Source organism: Acanthisitta chloris, unplaced genomic scaffold, assembly GCF_000695815.1.
Source record: "Acanthisitta chloris isolate BGI_N310 unplaced genomic scaffold, ASM69581v1 scaffold8779, whole genome shotgun sequence".
In the NCBI taxonomy this organism is placed as follows: Eukaryota; Metazoa; Chordata; class Aves; order Passeriformes; family Acanthisittidae; genus Acanthisitta; species Acanthisitta chloris.
Window position 1 is genome coordinate 1,365 of NW_008690782.1, and position 17,305 is coordinate 18,669.

The 17,305-nt window shown below is 50.5% G+C and overlaps 2 protein-coding genes across 2 annotated transcripts in view; one reads left to right on the plus strand and one right to left on the minus strand.

The window, feature by feature from the left end:
* Positions 1–452: 452 nt before the first annotated feature.
* EDC3 (enhancer of mRNA decapping 3) lies at positions 453–11,436 on the plus strand (the record flags this gene model as incomplete). Its single annotated transcript, XM_009081953.1, has 4 exons — positions 453–788; positions 8,819–8,972; positions 9,364–9,581; positions 10,971–11,436. Coding segments are annotated over 4 exons (1,043 nt in total), but the record flags the coding sequence as incomplete, so codon positions are not given.
* A 3,284-nt stretch (positions 11,437–14,720) lies between these two features.
* CLK3 (CDC-like kinase 3) overlaps positions 14,721–17,305 on the minus strand; it is a 5,303-nt gene continuing 2,718 nt past the window's right edge. Inside the window, exons 5-9 of the mRNA XM_009081952.1 lie at positions 16,891–17,018; positions 16,599–16,681; positions 16,065–16,144; positions 15,852–15,942; positions 14,721–14,906 (exon numbers count right to left, since the gene is read on the minus strand). Coding sequence (XP_009080200.1) covers positions 14,721–14,906; positions 15,852–15,942; positions 16,065–16,144; positions 16,599–16,681; positions 16,891–17,018 — 568 coding nt within the window. The remainder of the gene's footprint in view (positions 14,907–15,851; positions 15,943–16,064; positions 16,145–16,598; positions 16,682–16,890; positions 17,019–17,305) is intronic.

Consider the following 17,305-nt stretch of genomic DNA (forward strand, 5'->3'; position numbering starts at 1 on the left):
ACTCCTGCAGGAAGATGTGTGGTCTAGGAGGAGAACTCCTAGATCATAGGTAGCCTGTTATCTTACCAATATGACACCATCAAGGATTGAGTAAAATGGGGACAAACACTTCTTTTGCTACTGTACTTGAGCTTGTTTTGTTATCTTACCAATATGACACCGTCAAGGATTGAGTAAAATGGGGACAAACACTTCTTTTGCTACTGTACTTGAGCTTGTTTTTCTAACCTTGCTGGTGGAGAGTCCCTGAAAGTCTCTTTCCTGATGCTCTTTTTCTGTTGGCTTAGCTGAGCACAGGTAATGCCAAGGATGAGAGTGACAGCTTCTTGGGGAAGCAAATGTCCCTTGAGTGGGCAGACTGCAAGCATGAGCTCCCCTCTGACAGAAACTGCTGAGCAAATGGCTTTTTCCCACTTACGACCCTCTTTCAACTTGCTTTTCCTTCTGCACAGGGTCATCCAGCAGCCGTCACCCCAACCAAGTGACCCCCAAGAAGAGTGGCCTGAAGAATGGCCAGATGAAGAACAAAGACGATGAGTGCTTTGGGGACGACATCGATGAGATCCCTGACACAGACTTTGACTTCGAGGGCAACTTGGCTCTCTTCGACAAGGCAGCTGTGTTTGAAGAGATTGAAACCTACGAGAGGAGGAGTGGCACTCGTTCCAGGGGGACACCCAACGAGAAACCAGCTCGGTACCGGCACGACGAGAACATCCTGGAGTCAGAGCCCATCGTCTACAGAAGGATTGTGGTACCCCAGAATGCCAACAAGGAATTCTGCACGGGTATGCCATGTCCCTGGCTGAAAAGGAGCCAAACTGATGCTTTTGTGGGGCATGTGGGGGGGGTGTTTTTTTGTCTAAGAGGTGTCTGGCAGCTTCATGTGGTATTTGGTCATGTAACGTTGGGTTTGTGTAGCTGCACAGAGCCTTTATTTGGGGTATTTTTGAGATAAATATTCAGCTAGGGCAGCAAGGTGTTTTTTTATAGGAGGGAACAGATCTGAGGGGTGGCAAAGAAGAATGGAGAGTGAAGAGGAGGTGTTAGGTCCTTGGTGGTTTGACAACAAGAATGGGAAGTGGTGATGTTTGATCCTTGCTTTGATTTCAGTAGTGGTGAACCTCATGGCCTCAATTGCTGGCTCTGCAGAGGGATGGAGGAGTGGCCTCAGGGCTTGTATTTTCATGGTAAAGGGCAGATTTCCTGTGCTTCTGTTACTGCCACCAAGTCAGCCCTTGGCTGGAGGAGAAGGTATTGGGGTTGGGTCAGTGAGCAGTGCTCCTCAAATCCGGGGAAAGTCTGAGCTCTCATTTTTGGCTGAACACCATATAATGGTGATTTCCCCAGGAGCTGCTGATGGATGTGAATGAATTTTACTATAAGGAATCTGTATTTCCATACATGCACAAGCTCTCAAGGATAGCACATGTGCTTTAGGCCACATTTAGCTCCAAATTCCCTGTAACTTTACTTGGGATGTCCTGCCTTGTCTTTTTAGCACTTGCAAATTGTAGGAGTGAAGGAAATTTACCATTCCAGGAGCATTTCTTTTCCACCGCAGGCTAAAATCAAATTTCAGCTCTTTCTGCAGAGGCACAAAGCAGCTGATGGTCTGAGCAGAAGTGTGAGCAGGTCCTTGAGCTGTCATTCCTGCCCTGCCCAGAAACTCCATCTGGGGTGTGAAATGCCTCAGGGAAGAAAGCTGATGGATTTGTAACAATATCCTAGTTTTCCATTTGTGTCCTCCCATTCTGCTCTCAAGGGAGGTGAAAACATTGAGTAGGAGCAGAACTGTCTAGCTGAGTGTTGTGTTTCCAAGGATGCTTAAGGAAAAGTGTAAAAAACACAGAGTGAGATCTTCCCCAACTGATTTTTGTCCAATTTTAAGCCTTCCTGAGACAGAAGTGAGAGTTCAGTATTAAAGGCTCTTTTTTTCTGCTTCCTTTAGCCTCTTGCTGTTTAAATCTCTACAAGCTTTCAGTCTCTGTAGCAAGAAGCTGCACCCACTGCCTGTGTGCTGTGTGAACAAGCACCTCTTCATTTTTGGCTGTGAGTTGCTATTTATTTTGTTGGGTTTTGAAGATTTCCTACTTGTCAATTCTTCTTCCAGCTGGCTTGGTGGAGAGGAGACAGGGCCTCTGTGGCTGTCTAGTCTGAAACAAAAGCTAAGCCCCTGCTGGCTGCCAGTCTGAGCAGGATGGCTCATAGGGGATTCTAGCAGTACAATTCCTGAGGGGAAAACTGCCATGCCATAAGCAGCAGTGAGTAAATTTAGGGATGAGATGAAATCCTGGTTGAACTCTGTCAGCCTTTCTTCTAGAGCCCTTTGCAGTGTGCTGAGGGGAGCACTGCTGTTGGCTTGTTTTGCTCTTGGCAGAGCTGCCCAGGGAGGGTGGTCAGCAGCTCCCCCCTGTCCTTGCAGGGTCTCACTGGCCTCATTAGCTGCTGTTGGCTGATTAGTGTCCCCTCTGGAATTCTGGATTTGTTTGGAGGACAGGCTGGCGTGTCACGCTGTCGCCTGTGCTGAGCTGGGCACGTCCACAGGCTCAGGAATGATGATCCAAGGATCCCTGTTGTGTCTCTCTGGATATTTTTCCCACGGAGGGTGACTTCCTTTGTGTCCACTGAGGAAGTTTACTCTTGCTTAGGAAATGCTAATTAATGGCTACCCAGTAAAAGCTCTTGTAAACAGCTGGAACTTGCCTGCTGTTTCTGGCAGTCAGTGGAGTCAACCCTCTAGGGCACAGACAGATATTCCATGTGCCTGGAGTAGTGCTGGACTATCTCTTGGAAAAAAACCAAGCCCAGTTCCTTTGTTAAGCAGTTAGGAGGCTGCTGAGCTGTAAGCAGCTGCCTCTTAGTGGCTCAAAGAGCAGCTGCTGCAATTAGATGAGTGCCAGTAGCTCCAAAAGCCTTGATTTGGATATGGCAGGAATTCTGCTTTGGAATTCTCCCTACAGAGCTTTTTTTGAATTCCTGAGGGAAGCTCTACTTGCAAAAAATGCTTCCTAGTTATAGGAGAAAGAAGTGCTTTGTCATTTTTTTTACCCATAGCCAGTCTGAAAGATGATTGTGTTGATAGAGCTGTGACTGAGACAGTGATTCTCTGTCTGCTGCAACAGCACAAACACTGATGCTGGAGACTGACAGGGAGTTCATATCCAGCTCTTATCACTGGGGGACAAGAAGCTTCTGGATCCCTGCATGCTCTTTTATGCCATGGAGCTAGGAAATAACCAGGATGGTGCAGAGGTGAAGCCAAATTGCTGCTGTCAGTTCCCCAAAGACTCCCCTGCAGGGCTTCCAGCCTGGGCTCTTATTTCTGACTGTAGTGCATTGGTGTGTGTAGGATGTAAGCAAAGCTTGAGGAACACTTCAGCCCACTGGGCTGCTCTTCTGAGAGCCCATTCTGTGCAGCCAGGCTGGCAAGGAGGTACTTCCGTGTGTTTTAGAAGTAACCAGGGACTGAAGAAGAGAATCTGCTCCAGCAAAAAGTGAGAACCTTAAGCTGATAGAGCTTATCACATCTTTGCTCTTGCCTGAACCATCCCTGGGGCTCCATGTGTGAATCCTCCCCTAGATACATCATTAGTCTTTCTCTTTTGAGCTGGTGCTGTTGATGTGTCTCTTTATTTACTGGAAGGTGCAAGTGTTTCACCAAAACTGCACCCCTGGATAGGTTGATCATTCTGTGAGGTGTGAGCTGTCTTTTTCTACTTCCACAGCTTTCCAGCTAGAGAATTTCAGTGTGTGTTGGCTTAGAGCTGTCTCTGTTCCTTCTGTTGGCACTAAAACCATCTGTGTTTGAACTCCAGAGTGTTTTGAGATGGGGTCTTTTAGCAAAGCCAACATTCTGCAGGAAAAAAAAAAGAGGGTGGAGTGTCCAGTTCATCCTCAGGGACTCTGTGTAGGAAAATCTCGAGCTTACCACGCTGTCCTCATGGCTCTCATGTGAGGGTGAGGGGTTTCTTTCTTTCCCTGCTTTGACTAAAGCAGTTAGTTAATCCTATAGTTAACACTGTTAACATCCTGTTTCCATCTCAGTGTCTCTTCTGGAAAAGAAACAGGCTATTTCAGACTCAGCTGCTCTGGAAGTTGTCAAATGACAGCAGGACACTGTGCTCAAAAAGGGGGACTAAGTGTCATTATTTCTGTACTCCCCAAACCAGACTCCAGGCCTGTCCTTCAAACAACCTCTTTGCTTCACAATAAGGACCTAGTGAAAGAAAACATGAGCTTAGAAGTAAATCAATGCAGGAGGCAGAGTTTGTGTGCCAGGATTAGCCCTCCCGAGTGAGGTTGGGTGTGTTCTGTGAGGTTGATGCCCACAGTGTGGCTTTTTTTTGGTGTCCTTGACTGACTTTTCTACTCTTTCTAGCTTTTAGCTCTTCAGTCCCTGGCTGAGTGCCTTGTGTATAGTGAATGTGTGAAGTGTTTCTGGGACCTTTTGAGGAGAGTGCAAATGAAGTTCACTTGAGCCAACCAGAGGAGAAAACAAAGTGCTCATGGGCCAAAGTCCCTTTGTCCCTCAGACAAGTTTTTTTGCTCAGCTGGAGTGAATTGTGCACTGGTGCTGGGAGAGGCTGACACTGGAAGGGCAGCCAGAACTCCCACAGAATTCCTTGTAATTAAAAATAATGATTAACCAAAGGAAAAATGTAGCCCTTAAGGTTGTGGGGCAAATCAGTGATGTTCAGGGGGCAATAGCTGTGTTTTGGTTCTAATAACTGAGCCTGATTCCCAGCTCTCCAAACAGCAGGAGCCTGATGGAGTAGTTACAGACCATGAGGTCTCAGACTGTCTTAGACCATAAGGCTTTGGAATTATTTATTGCTAAAGGAAAGAGTTAATGGTGTTATGTGCAGCTTCCAGGGGATCCTGCTAGTTCCATCTGATCCATTCCTGCAGTTTGCCTGTATTTGTTTTAGCAGTGAACTAGGACTAGAGACTTAATTTTAGCAGAGAACCAGAACTGGAGAACTGTGAAATCACCAAGAGAAAAGATGGAGCTTAACACTGAGCTCTTCTAGCATCAACCCTCTCCATTTTCCCTCCTACTGCAAGCTTGGGAAGCATTTGGACATCAGTACAACATTACTCACGGCTTGTTTGTGAGAAAAACTCAGTTCTTTAACTTGTGGAGAGTTAGCTCAGCCCTTCACACCCCCCAGTGTGTCACCAAACCATTCAGTCTCTCTCTGCCTCGGTGGGTTGGATTTTCCAGGCAGCTGTGAAATACATTTATTTAATATGAAAAGGCCTGAGCTAATTTCATTTTATTGCCTTCATTAACAAACAATAAAGCTGCCCTGTCCAACCCAAACATAATTAAAGTTGGCAGGGGTTCAGTTTGGGGCACTGGTGTCATTGTTTGTGGCTTGACACGGCGTCTCTGTGCTTGCTCTGTGCCAGAGTTTATTTAACTCCCTGGGCCTGCTTTTGATAAGCCTGTCTGACTGGTTGAGCCTTGCGTGAGGGCACAGAAGGGAAGTTCTCTTGGCATCTCAGCCTGCTCCTGAGAGGGAGCAATTAGGACAAACTGGCGTGCTAAGTGCCACTTCAGCCGCAGCCTCCCAGTAACCCCCTGGGATTAACCCACTGGGCACTGGGTGGCTGCTGGGAATGGCAGTGGTCCTAGAGCTGGTGCTTGAGGGAAGGATGTGGATGGGTACAGAGCTAGATGATGCACACTAAGTTGGGGAGATACAGAGTGTAGAGCATCTGTTTTGGCCTCCTGGTTTGAGGAGTTGGTGCAACATATAGGTCCCCTACAAGGAAGCCTTCAAAGAAGTTGGAGAGGGACTCTTTGTTGGGAACTGCAGTGATAGGACAAAGAGTAATGAGGATAAATTGAGAGAGGGAAATTTAGATTAGCTATTAGGAAGAAGTTTTTTCCTGTAAGGGTGGTGAGACACTGGCACAGGTTGCCCCCCTGGGGCTGTGGCTGCCCCAACCCTGGCAGTGTTCAAGGCCAGGTTGGATGATGCCTTTAGCAACCTGCTCTGGGGGGGGGGGTCCCTGTCCAGGGCCGGACTAGATGATCTCTAAGGTCCATTCCAACCCCTTTACACACTGTGATCATACTATGATCAGACTTTAAGCAGGGAATTTGTGGATGGTTCCAAAGGAGCAAAGATAGGGTTTGGGAGTTCCCTGTTGGGGGTTAGTAGCTGATGTGTCCCCTCAAACGATTTGGAGAGAATCTGACCTCAGGTCACTCATTCCAAATCTTCCCTCAAGCCTGAAAAACAGGCTGAAGTAGAAGAGCCCCGAGTGGGAGTGGGGCAGAGCCAGGTTGCGTGACTGGAGCGTTGAGGGCGTGGGAGCGCAGGGCAGGTGCGTGACTGGAGCTCCAGGCTTAGGGGTCATTAGTGGCTGTGACTCCCAGTGTTGGGTGGCTGCTATCAGCAGTCTGGGATGGCTCTGATAACGTGCCTGTTGGCATGTGTGCTTCATGGAATGGGAGCTGGGGAGCAGGGGTGACTAGTTAGCATGCAAGGTCAGTGCTGGAACACGGTTGGTGCCTCTGTCTGCAAAGAACTCACCAGTGAGTCCAGGAATCAAGTCCAGAAGGACTCACAGAGTCAGGTTAGAGGGGATCACAGTGGTCATATGGTCCCACCTCCTTGCTCAAGCAGGACCATCCCAGAGTACATGGCACAGGGTTGCATCCAGATGGGTCTGGGATATCTCCAGTGAGGGAGAATCCACGACCTCTCTGGGCAATCTGTTCAGTGCTTGGTCACTGCACAAGAAAGAAGTTCTTCCTCATGTTTAGGTGAAACTTCCTGTGCATCAGTTTCTGCTGTTACCTCTTGTTTTGTTGGTTTGCAGCACTGAGCAGAGTCTGATCCATCCTCTTGGCACTTCCTTCAGATACTTGTGTACATTGATGTCCCTCTCAGTCATCTCTTCTCAAGGCTGAACAGGCCCAACTTCCTCAGCCTTTCCTCCTAAGTGAGATGCTTCAGTCCCTTCAGCATCTTTGTTTCCCTCCCCTGGACCTGCTCCAGGAGCTCCATGTCCCTCTGGTCCTGAGGAGCCCAGAACTGGACACAGCACTCCAGCTGTGCCTCATGAGGGCAGGATCACCTCCCTTGACCTGCTGGCAATACTTCTCTCAATGCAGGGCCTCAGCAGAGTCTACTCCACAGCATTTTGCTGCTCCCTTTCAGGAACACCTCTGTTTTGACTCTGAAAAGCTCAAGATGTCCTAACACTTCCCATTTCCACCATGACTTCACTCAGTGGTTGATGACTGGGGAAATGCAGCAGTACAAACAACTCCTCACAATTAAAACCCACTCTGCTTTTCTCATTTGCATGTGGCTCTTGCCTTTTACAGTTGGTTCTGGTTATGCTTGTGCCTGCAGAGGAGCCCAAAGCCACGGGTGACGGTTGGGTTTCCTCTCGGGGCGGATGTGTGGCCTGTGGCTGCTCCCTTTGAGCTCAGAGTGCTGCAGAGTGTTTCCACTGGGCCATGGCACGTTCCCACGACTCTGTCCCACCAGCACAAGTAGTCCAAGCCCAGCTGGGCTGCCATGGGCACCCAGGGGACCACTGACACCCACAGTTCAGAGGTACAGTGGCTGGTGGGACTGTGATGATGAGCCAGGACTGCTGGAGCAGAGAGAAGCTGATGGAGGGGTTGAGTTTATGCGTTGGCCTGAGGTTTGGTGTCATGCCTGAGCTGCAGCAGGCATAGGGTTGAGTCCTGGGCCTTTGATCCATGGTGCATAACTCGTGTGTACCTCATGTGCCTGTCCTGGAGTAGGAGCTGACAGCTGGATGGTGCTGGGAGTCCCTTGTTTAGCTCAGAGTGATGTGAACCGAGAGCTTCTGCTGGCAGCTGTGCTGCAGCTGTGTGACCATCCCATTCTGTGTGTCTGATTCCATAGAGGTGCAGATTCTCAAACACAGAGCCAAGGGTTTGGAGATAGTTGGAATAAAGAGGCTGATTGCTGTGGCTGAAGATATTGAGGGATATGTTGTTTAGATGAGCTATTAGGAAGAAATTGCTCCCTGTGAGGGTGGTGAGGCACTGGCACAGGAAGGATATATCCCTGCCTACTTCAGGCACTGTTCTTAGCACTTGACAAACCTCCCTTGTGTCTGGAGCAGCACAGCTCAGGGAACCACCTACCTGGGAAGTGTGGGATGGCTTGTTTTGCTGTGATATCGTATATGTTATGGGGTTGGAATGGACCTTAGAGATCATCTGGTCCCAACCCTCTGCCCTGGGCAGGGACACCTCCCACCCAAACGGGTTGCTCAAGGCTTGATCCAACCTGGCTTTGAACACTGCCAGAGTTGGGGCTTTATGTGGGATTTTGGGGACCAATATCAGGAAGCATAACACATCCAAGCTGTTTTGGTGGGAAACCTCTTTCACAGCTTCTCTTCTGCCTTTCCCAGTGCTCAGGAACACTTTCTGTGTGGGTTAAAGCACTGGAGACCATTGAGAAGGAACGTACTGTTCCATCTAGAAGTCATAAAGGTCTTCACAGACATGAGCTGCTAAAATTGCTTACTGAATTTTGGTGGCAGCACATCATTTGAAGCCCAGCGGTTGTGTTTAGCTGTCTCTGCTTCACTCAGAGTAGCTGGTGCTCTACTTTCACATCATTTGAAGCCCAGCAGTTGTGTTCACTCAGAGTAGCTGGTGCTCTACTTGGCATTCATTTGGTGGTCTGGGAAGGAACCTGGAGTGATGGGTGAAGCAGCCCCTTGGTAACAGCTAATAACCCTCTTCAGTGCCATTATTTCTCAGTCTCTGATTATACCCATTTCTCCCTGACCTCTTTTTGAACCCTAGACTCTGGGCTCGTGGTTCCAAGTGTGTCCTATGAGCTCCACAAGAAGCTGCTGTCAGTGGCAGAGAAGCACGGGCTGACCATGGAACGCAGGCTGGAGATGACAGGAGTGTGTGCCAGTCAGATGGCCCTGAGCCTCCTTGGGGGGCCCAACAGGTAAAGCTTCTTCCACTACAGGGGAGCTTCCCTGGAGCCCCTTCAGATGCTGGAAGGGTACTCTGCACCCCTGAAGTATTCAGGGCCAGGTTGGGTGGGACTTGGAGCAACCTGGGCCAGGGGAAGGTGTCCCTGCCCATGGCAGGGGTGTGGAACGAGATGAACTTTGAGGTTCCTCCAACCCAACCCGCTGTATGACTCTCTGAAGCTGCAAGCAGAGCAGCTCTCGTGTCAGTGCTCCGAAAGGATGTGGCTTCCTTCTTCAGAGGCAACGGAAGACCTGCAAAACATCTGGCAATTTGCATGTGACTGATGCTTTTTCTCTTGCAGGAAGGAGGTAAAGGCATCTTTAAGGTTTATTAGCAGTGCCTTTTGTCTGTCTGTGTTGCAGGCTGAACCCCAAGAACGTGCACCAGAGGCCCACGGTGGCACTATTGTGTGGGCCCCACGTGAAGGGGGCACAGGGCATCAGCTGCGGGCGGCACCTCTCCAACCACGACGTCCACGTCATCCTCTTCCTCCCCAACTTTGTCAAGATGCTGGAATCCATCACCAACGAGCTGAACCTTTTCAGCAAGACACAAGGCCAGCAGGTGTCCAGTGTCAAAGGTAAGTGGCTGAGGAGAGAAGTGCGCTCCGTGCTGCAGGTCATGCCCGGTGTCTGCGCTCTCGGGGGTTCCTGCCCTCTCCCCGGTGCCTTCCTGCTCTCCTGGCACCACCTAGTGGCACTGCCAAGCCTGAGTGGCTGCTTACAGCCATTCACAGCTTCAACAGTGGAGCAGTTGTGCTGGTACAGATGTTTCCGGTAGGAGAGAATCCGGAAGAGCTACAATATGGATCCGAGGGAAGCAGTTCTCCTAGGATAAAGTCTGCCTTGTTCAGCATGTCGAAGCTGTGAGGGAACGAGTATCCAGCTGCTGCTACAAAGCAGGAGTCAGCTTGGCTGAGCTAGTCCCAGCAGCTGTCAGAATTCCCATCTCAGTATTCCCTAGAATGAGCTGAGCTCCTGGGACAAGCTGCTACTTGTCAGGTCACCAGTGGTTTTTCCCAGCCTGGTTCATTTCAACTTCTTGGGAGAAAGAAACCTGGGAATTAGGGCTGTGTTGTGCTGACAGAGCTACTTGCCTGTTATTATGAAAGACTGGAACAGGTTGTCCAGAGAAGCTGTGGGTGGAACACTTCCCAGGCCAGGTTGGATGGGACTTAGAGCAACATGGGCTAGTGGAAGGTGTCCCTGCCTGTGGCAGGAGGTGGAATAAGATTAGCGTTAAGGTCCTTTCCAACCCAGATCATTCCAGGATTTTGTACCAAGGACTTTGTGGTCCATCAGGTGAAGGAAATGCAGGAGGTGTGGTGCAGAGCAGGTGAGAGTGACAGAGCTCACTGGGGCAGATGGTACAGCACGTGAGCTGCCTTTCCGTAGCAGAGGTACTTAGGTCCCAGAAAATAGCCTTTTCTCAGCTTGTGGAATAGAAAATGATTTTTTTTAGCAGGAGGAAAGAGCACCACTGCTTGCCTGGGCTGCTGAGAGATTTAGTACCTGAGAGGTTGTGGATGTTCCCAGAGTGCTAAAGAGCTATTGAATGTGGTGTTGGGTTTTTTGGAGAAAGCCGACAGCAGGGAAGGGCAGGCTGTGCAGAGGGACTGGGCGTGCTGGAGGCAGAACCAAAGAAAGTTATGGCCATAAACTGAGACAGAGGAGATATTAGGAAAAATGTTTTCCTTACTAGGGTGTTCAGGCACTGGAATATTGCCCAGGGAGAGATGGTGAAGTCACCATCTCTGAAGGTGTTTAACAGGCATCTGGACCTGACACTGGAAGATATGGTTTAGGAGTTACAGCAGTGACAGGTTAAGGGTTGGACTTGATGATCTTAAAGGTCTCTTTCAACCTTGATGACTCTCTGATTCTAGGTGCTGGCAGTGCAAGGAGAGGCACTGCTGGGCCTTGGTTGGTTCTTTCAGCTTGTTCCTCTGCACTCTTTGTGTTTCTTTCAGACCTCCCAGACACCCCCGTCGACCTAGTGATCAACTGCCTGGATTGTCATGAAAATGCCTTTTTGAGAGATCAGCCTTGGTACAAAGCAGTTGTGGACTGGGCCAACCAGAACAGGGCCCCTGTCCTCAGCATAGATCCCCCCATCAGCGAGATGGAGTTGGGCATCGATGCCAAGTGGTCGCTGGCACTGGGACTGCCACTGCCCCTGGGCGAGCGTGCGGGCCGCGTCTACCTCTGTGACATTGGCATCCCCCAGAAGGTCTTTCAGGAGGTGGGAATAAATTACCACTCCCCCTTTGGCTCCAAATTTGTCATCCCACTGCACTCCACTTAGAGCTTGTCCCAACACTGAAGGGAGAGAATAGGAGCTCTGTCCAATAAGCTGTGCAGTGGATTGTGGCTGGTGGACTCGTGACGCCTTAAGGATGTGAAGTTCTGGAGACTTTGCCTTCCAGGAGAAACATTGTGTATTTAAAGACCAAAAAAAAAAGCAGAAAATGAAACAAAAAAAAAAGAGGAGGAGGAGGAAGTGAATGTTCCTGCAAAGCTGTTTCCATTCTCTCGTGCCATGGGATGAAGGAACATGCAGGAAAATGGTGTCTGGCCCTGGTGGTGGGGGTGGTGCTGGTGCCCAGGCATGACCAGGAGGTGGAACAACTGAGGGGGTTTTGGAGCTCTGAGATGTGTTCCTGGTCCTTCTCAGGTGGTGATTCAGCTGAGAGGAGTTTGGAGCTCTGAGATGTGTTCCTGGTCCTTCTCAGGAGGTGGTAAAGTTGAGGAGGGTTTGGAGCTTTTCCTTTCCAAAGGTCCTTCTGGGTGGATATTCCCAGCAAGGGCATCCTGGTGGGAACAGCACCCCTTGATTGTGTAGAAATCCCTTGTTTTGAGGGTTGGTTCTGATGTTCTTTTGACTCCCCCTCCCCTGTTGTATGTTCTGGAAGGCAGTTGTAGCTCGTTCTCCCTCTCAGCCTTTCCAGCCCCTGATTGAGAGTGTTCCCTTGGAAAGCTGTGGCAGGAGCCAGAAGCTTACCCATGCTCTGGGAACACTGATGTCCTCAGCTAGGCCTTACTGCTTATATACTGTTGGCTTTTCTTTGTTTGCTTCGTGGATGAAGCCTAGGTCTGTGGGAATGTGTTAATGGAGAGGAATTTTTCCGGGATATTTGTGGGCTTTGGGTTTGTTTCTTCTCTCTGGCACAGTGAGTGTCTGAATCAGGGAGAGAACCACGGAAGCAGAGCAGCATTGCTCTGAGTTGGTTGCATGGTGTAAGGTGCAGGTGATGTTTGGGGAAGTTCCCCCTGTGTTTCCAGCATTCCTCCTACATTTGGTGTGGTTTGGGAAGGAGCTCATGGATCTGTTCATTCCCTTTGGACTTGAAGCCTGTGTTTAGGGTGGGGTGGTTGTGTTTGTGAGCTGGGGACCAGCCTGAGGAGGGACTTAGGTCCTGTTTGTTGGCAGGAGAGGGGATGGTGAGAGCTGCTGCACTCCTGGAGGGGTTTGGCAGGAGATTCTATGCTGAATTTCCATAGGGAATGTGCAGTGCTGGGAAGAGTTGGGTTATCCTTTAGGGTGTTCATTTTGTTGGCCTGCTGGAGCCTTGGTGCAGTGCCTGGAGCAGGGATGAGCTGAGGAGCCAGCAGCTGGCTGGCTTTGGGAATCACTTTGGGAATGCCTCGTGCTGGCTCTGTGTGTCCTCTGAGGGCTCTGTAGCTGACCCAGGGAAGCACTGGAGATGCAGGAGGTGCCATAAAGCTGAGTTGCTTGTCGGAAGGAACTGGGCTGTGAGTGTGGGCAGTGATTGAAGCTCTGCTGCTCTTCTCATACCTTACTCATCCCCAGGGCTCCTGCAGGTGCCTGCACCTTGCACAGACCCTGCTGTGGCATCTGGGAGAGCTTCAGGACTTCAACCAGTGCCTGTGTCCAGGGGAGCTGAATCTCTTTGGAGGCCAAAGCACAGGGACATGTGGGTCCAGTCCCACTCAGCAAACCTCCTGCCCCACAGGAGTTACTCAGCCACTCATCTTTCCCTTTCCTCTGCTTAGAACAAAGGCCAAGGCTATCAAAGGATCAGGGAAGAGACTTCCCTGCGTGGAAAGAAGCAATCAATCCATCCTGGAAGTGTGGAGTGCCCGGGAGGAGCCAGGAGGCTGCTGAGCACTGGGCTGGCCCCACAGCCCCCAAGGTCTCTCCCCTGCACCATTCTTTATCTACCTCAGCAGGACAAGGGGCTCAGCCCCTCACTGTCTGAAGCCTTGGGTTCCCCTCAGCTGCTTTCAGAGGGGCTTGGGGACTTGGCAGTGCTGTGACAGAGGGGACTCTGCCCTGGAGTGGTTCCTCTCCCCCAGGGCAGAGCTGGAGCACCTGTTCCTCAGGTGATTTGTGGTTCAGCTCATGCTGTAATGACATTTCCCAAGATGTGCTTCTGCCTGGGCTGGGCCAGCAGTGGTAGTTATTTACAACACAAACATGAGGCTTCCCCTCTGCCTTTCTTGGTTTTTCAGCTCTTTCTGCTTCCTGGGATCTTTATCTAGGAGCAGCAGTGGATTAAAAGGTTGTTGGTGTAGTCAGTGTTAGCTTTAGTCCCCTTATTTTCACTCTCTTTGCTCAAGACAGTAAGAGACTTGCTGGGTCAATTTCTGCTTTCTGCAGGGTTTGGTGTTTTTGCCCTTTTTAGGGTTTGGCTGTTGAACTGGAGATTGTACACACCAAACAGGAACAGGGTCAGGATATTGCAGGGTTTGTTCTGCCACTGGCTTAAGTTACCTGCTTGGGAGGGCACTGAAGCAGGAAAAGGTGTTTTTGCAGGGATTGAGTTCTGGGAAGCACTGAGGCTCTGTTAATTGCAGCCATGCAGTGGTTCCCCATGGTTCAAAAAAAAAAAGTGGCCAGTGTTGCACAAGAGGAGGGCACAGACCCTCAGGGAAGGAAAAGGGATTCCCAATCCCAACCAATGCAGTGTTTAGGGTACAGCAGGCAGCTTTGGGCTGTTACACAGCTCAGTGCTCACTGGAGCATAGATTTGGGTATTTGGCTGTATTTCCCCTCAGATCCTTGAGGAAGTATTGGCCTCACACACCTGAGATGCAGCTTAGGTGAGGTGTGAGCTTTTCTGGAGCACTGGGAGACCCAGCAAGGAGTCTGGGACCCTTCTCCCCCATGCCCCACATTGCCAGAGTTAATTCAAAGAATGAAACACTATTTTTAACTGTATTTGAGCTAGTTTCTCCCCCCAACCTGAGCCATCATCATAGGAACTGCTCATGAGTGCTGCTCTGGTCACAGCCCTGTGAGGATCACTGCACTGTGGCACTGCTTGATATTCCATTTGTGACCTGATGTTTGTAACGACTCATTCCTGCCACTCCGGGGGGGAATGCCCTGAAATAAAGTGCAACTATTCATGTTGGCCTGGTGTGTTTGCAGCTATTTATTTGTCTGCTCTCTTTCTAGAACCTTCCTGCTGCCAGGGGAGAGACCTGGGGGAGAGTTCAGTTAACTTTTCAATCTTTGCAGCAAAGGCAAAGCTGAGAGCAACACAATCCTCCACCTGCCTACAAGGGAAGTATCAAACAATAAGAAACACTTTATTTTAACTTTACAACATATAAATAGACAAATCTGTGCTTTCCAAGGGAACTTTCCTTCCCCCCTCCCCTCCCCAGGGTCCTTGTGGCAGTGCCCCAGCCCTTCTGGACTCGGGGAGGGGAGTGAGGCTGAGCTGCTGAGCCATCCTGAGCCATCCTGGCCGTCATCTGCTCAGGTCCCTGCTGGCTCCACGCCCACACAGCATCCTTTCCTCTGTGGAGAGCCCAGCAAAAAAGGGATGGAGGAGAGCCTCTGAGAACGTGATCCTCTGGGAAGGGTCGAATTCCAACATCCTCCTCATCAGGTCGAAGAGCTGAGCATGCTCCAGGGAGTCATGCAGCATGTATGTCTGCAAGAGAAGGGACAGGAGAGCTCAGCCCCAGGGCCTGAGGAACAGGTTGTCTCCCACACAGGTTGGAAGGGACTACAGTGGGGCAGGCAGGGTCATATCCCAGAGCACACGGCTCAAGATTGCATCCAGATGGTTCTGGGATGTCTCCAGTGAGGGAGAACCCACACCCTCTCTGGGCAATCTGTTCAGTGCTTGGTCACTGCAAAGGAAGGAAGTTCTTCCTCGTGTGCAGAGGGAACTTCTGAGCATCAGTTTCTGCCCGTTGCCTCTTGTTTGCAGCACTGAGCAGAGCCTGATCCATATTCTTGTCACTCCCTGTTCATATACTTATATACACTAATGAGGTCCCTCTCAGTCATCTCTTTTCAATACTGAACAGGCCCAACTCCCTCCCTCAGCGCTTCCTTGTAACTGAGGTGCTCTAGTCCTTTCAGCATCTTTGTAACCCTCCACTGAACCTGGTCCAGGAGCTTCATGTCCCTCTGGGTCTGAGGAGACCAGAACTGGAACTGGACACAGTATCCCAGGTGAGGCCTCACCAGGGCTGAGTAGAGAAGCAGGATCACTTCCCTTGACCTGCTGGCAGTACTTTTCCTAATGTATCCCAGGATTCCATTGGTCCTCTTAGGGCCCAGAGCACACTGCTGGCTCATCTGGTCCTCCTAGGGCCCAGAGCACACTGCTGGCTCATGGACAGCCTGTTGCCCACCAGGATCCCCAGGTCCTTCTCTGCAGATCTGCTCTCCAGAAGGTAACAGCACAGCCAGGTGCAAGACCTGCACTTGCCCTTGTTGAATTTGAGGTGGTTCTCAAATTCTACTTCCCTAATCCCCATCCTGCCTCAGCCACACCAGTATCACCACAGATGAGAGCTTGGGGCTCCATAAAAACCAGTTCCCAAGGGAAATTTCCACTCTGATCAGGGATGGGAGCAGCACCTACCTGCAGGGGCTTGCAGTTCTCCTGGACGTATCTCCCATCGGACGTGTTCTCATCCCATACCAGGTTGCCATTGTGGAAATACTTCTGCTTCCTGCCAAGGAAAGGTGGTGGTCAGTGAGGCAGGAGAGCTTCTGTGGTTATACAGGTGAGGGCAGAGAATTGGTGTCCTGAGTCCCAAGCAGGTGAGGGCTGAGGTCAGCAAGAGCTTCTTACCGAGTTTTGTGCACCATGTGAGATGGAAGTGGCCCAAGGATTTTCTCCATCATGACAAGATGCTCACGATTCTCGTGGGTCTGCAAAGGGACAGAGCAATGGGGCTTAACTCAGAGAGCTGATGCCAAAAGGTCTGTCACCTATACAGGGACAGGGGAGGAAGAGACAAGTCTCCACTGAGAATGCTGCAGGTCCTGCCCACCTCTTCCTCTCTTGATTTTCCCTTCTTCACAGAAGTGACATGAACCCTGTCCTCTGTCTGAAATGGAAGGGTGGAGTCCCACAGGGGGACTGAACCCAAGGTCCTGAGGCAATGGCTGTCTCCTATCCCAAAATGCAGCATCCCTCCACTTCCCTACTCCCCATCCTCAGGGATTTATGGACTCAAACAAGGCACCAGCCCTCAAACCATCACTTTTCCTGGGCTCATTTTCCCACTCAGCTTCTGACTTTTAGTGCCTGATCTGCATTTCCTCCCCTTCACCTATGTCTGAGCCCATTTGGACCTTAAGAATCCTTAGCCAGAAATCTTACCTGAAAGAGCGTGAAGCCACGGTAATACTCGAAGAGAATGCAGCCAGTACTCCAGACATCACATGGCTGTGCCCAGCCCAGCTCTGCAAAGAGACTCAAATTCACTGTGTGCTCTCCACAAACCTCCACCAGCTCCTTGGTGAAACCCCAAGGATGACACCAAGACAGACTTAGAAGTTATCTATCCAAGAACTGCAGCGTTCCCAGCATAGTTTTTCCCCCTAGCCAACATCATCATCCTGGGCCAACTTGCCCTGTGCCCCCGAGAGTCCCCAAAGGCAGCAGCTCTCACCCAGGATGACTTCTGGGGGCCGGTAGTGCCGGGTGGCCACGATGGTGGTGTGGTGCTCGTGGTCAAAGGTGGCACTGCCAAAGTCTGCCACGCGGATGCTCGTGTTCCGGATGGACTTCTCCTCACAGCTCTGCAAGCAAAGCACAGGTCAGGAGCAATCCTCTGCCCCCAGAACTGCCACCACTCAGAGGGATTGGAACTGTGAAGCTTTGAAGCAGCGTAAGGAAAACCACTGGATGCTCCACTCCCTGGCCTGGAGCCCCTGAGGCAGCCTTAAAGCTTTTAGAAGACATGGGAGGGAGGGAGGGAGGAAGAAGGGGCCTGACTTCCAGTTTGTTCCCACCAAAGAGGCTTTTAAGGCCTGTACAGAGCAGGGAAAATGCAATTTCTGCAGGGAGAGAAAGGTAGGCTATTC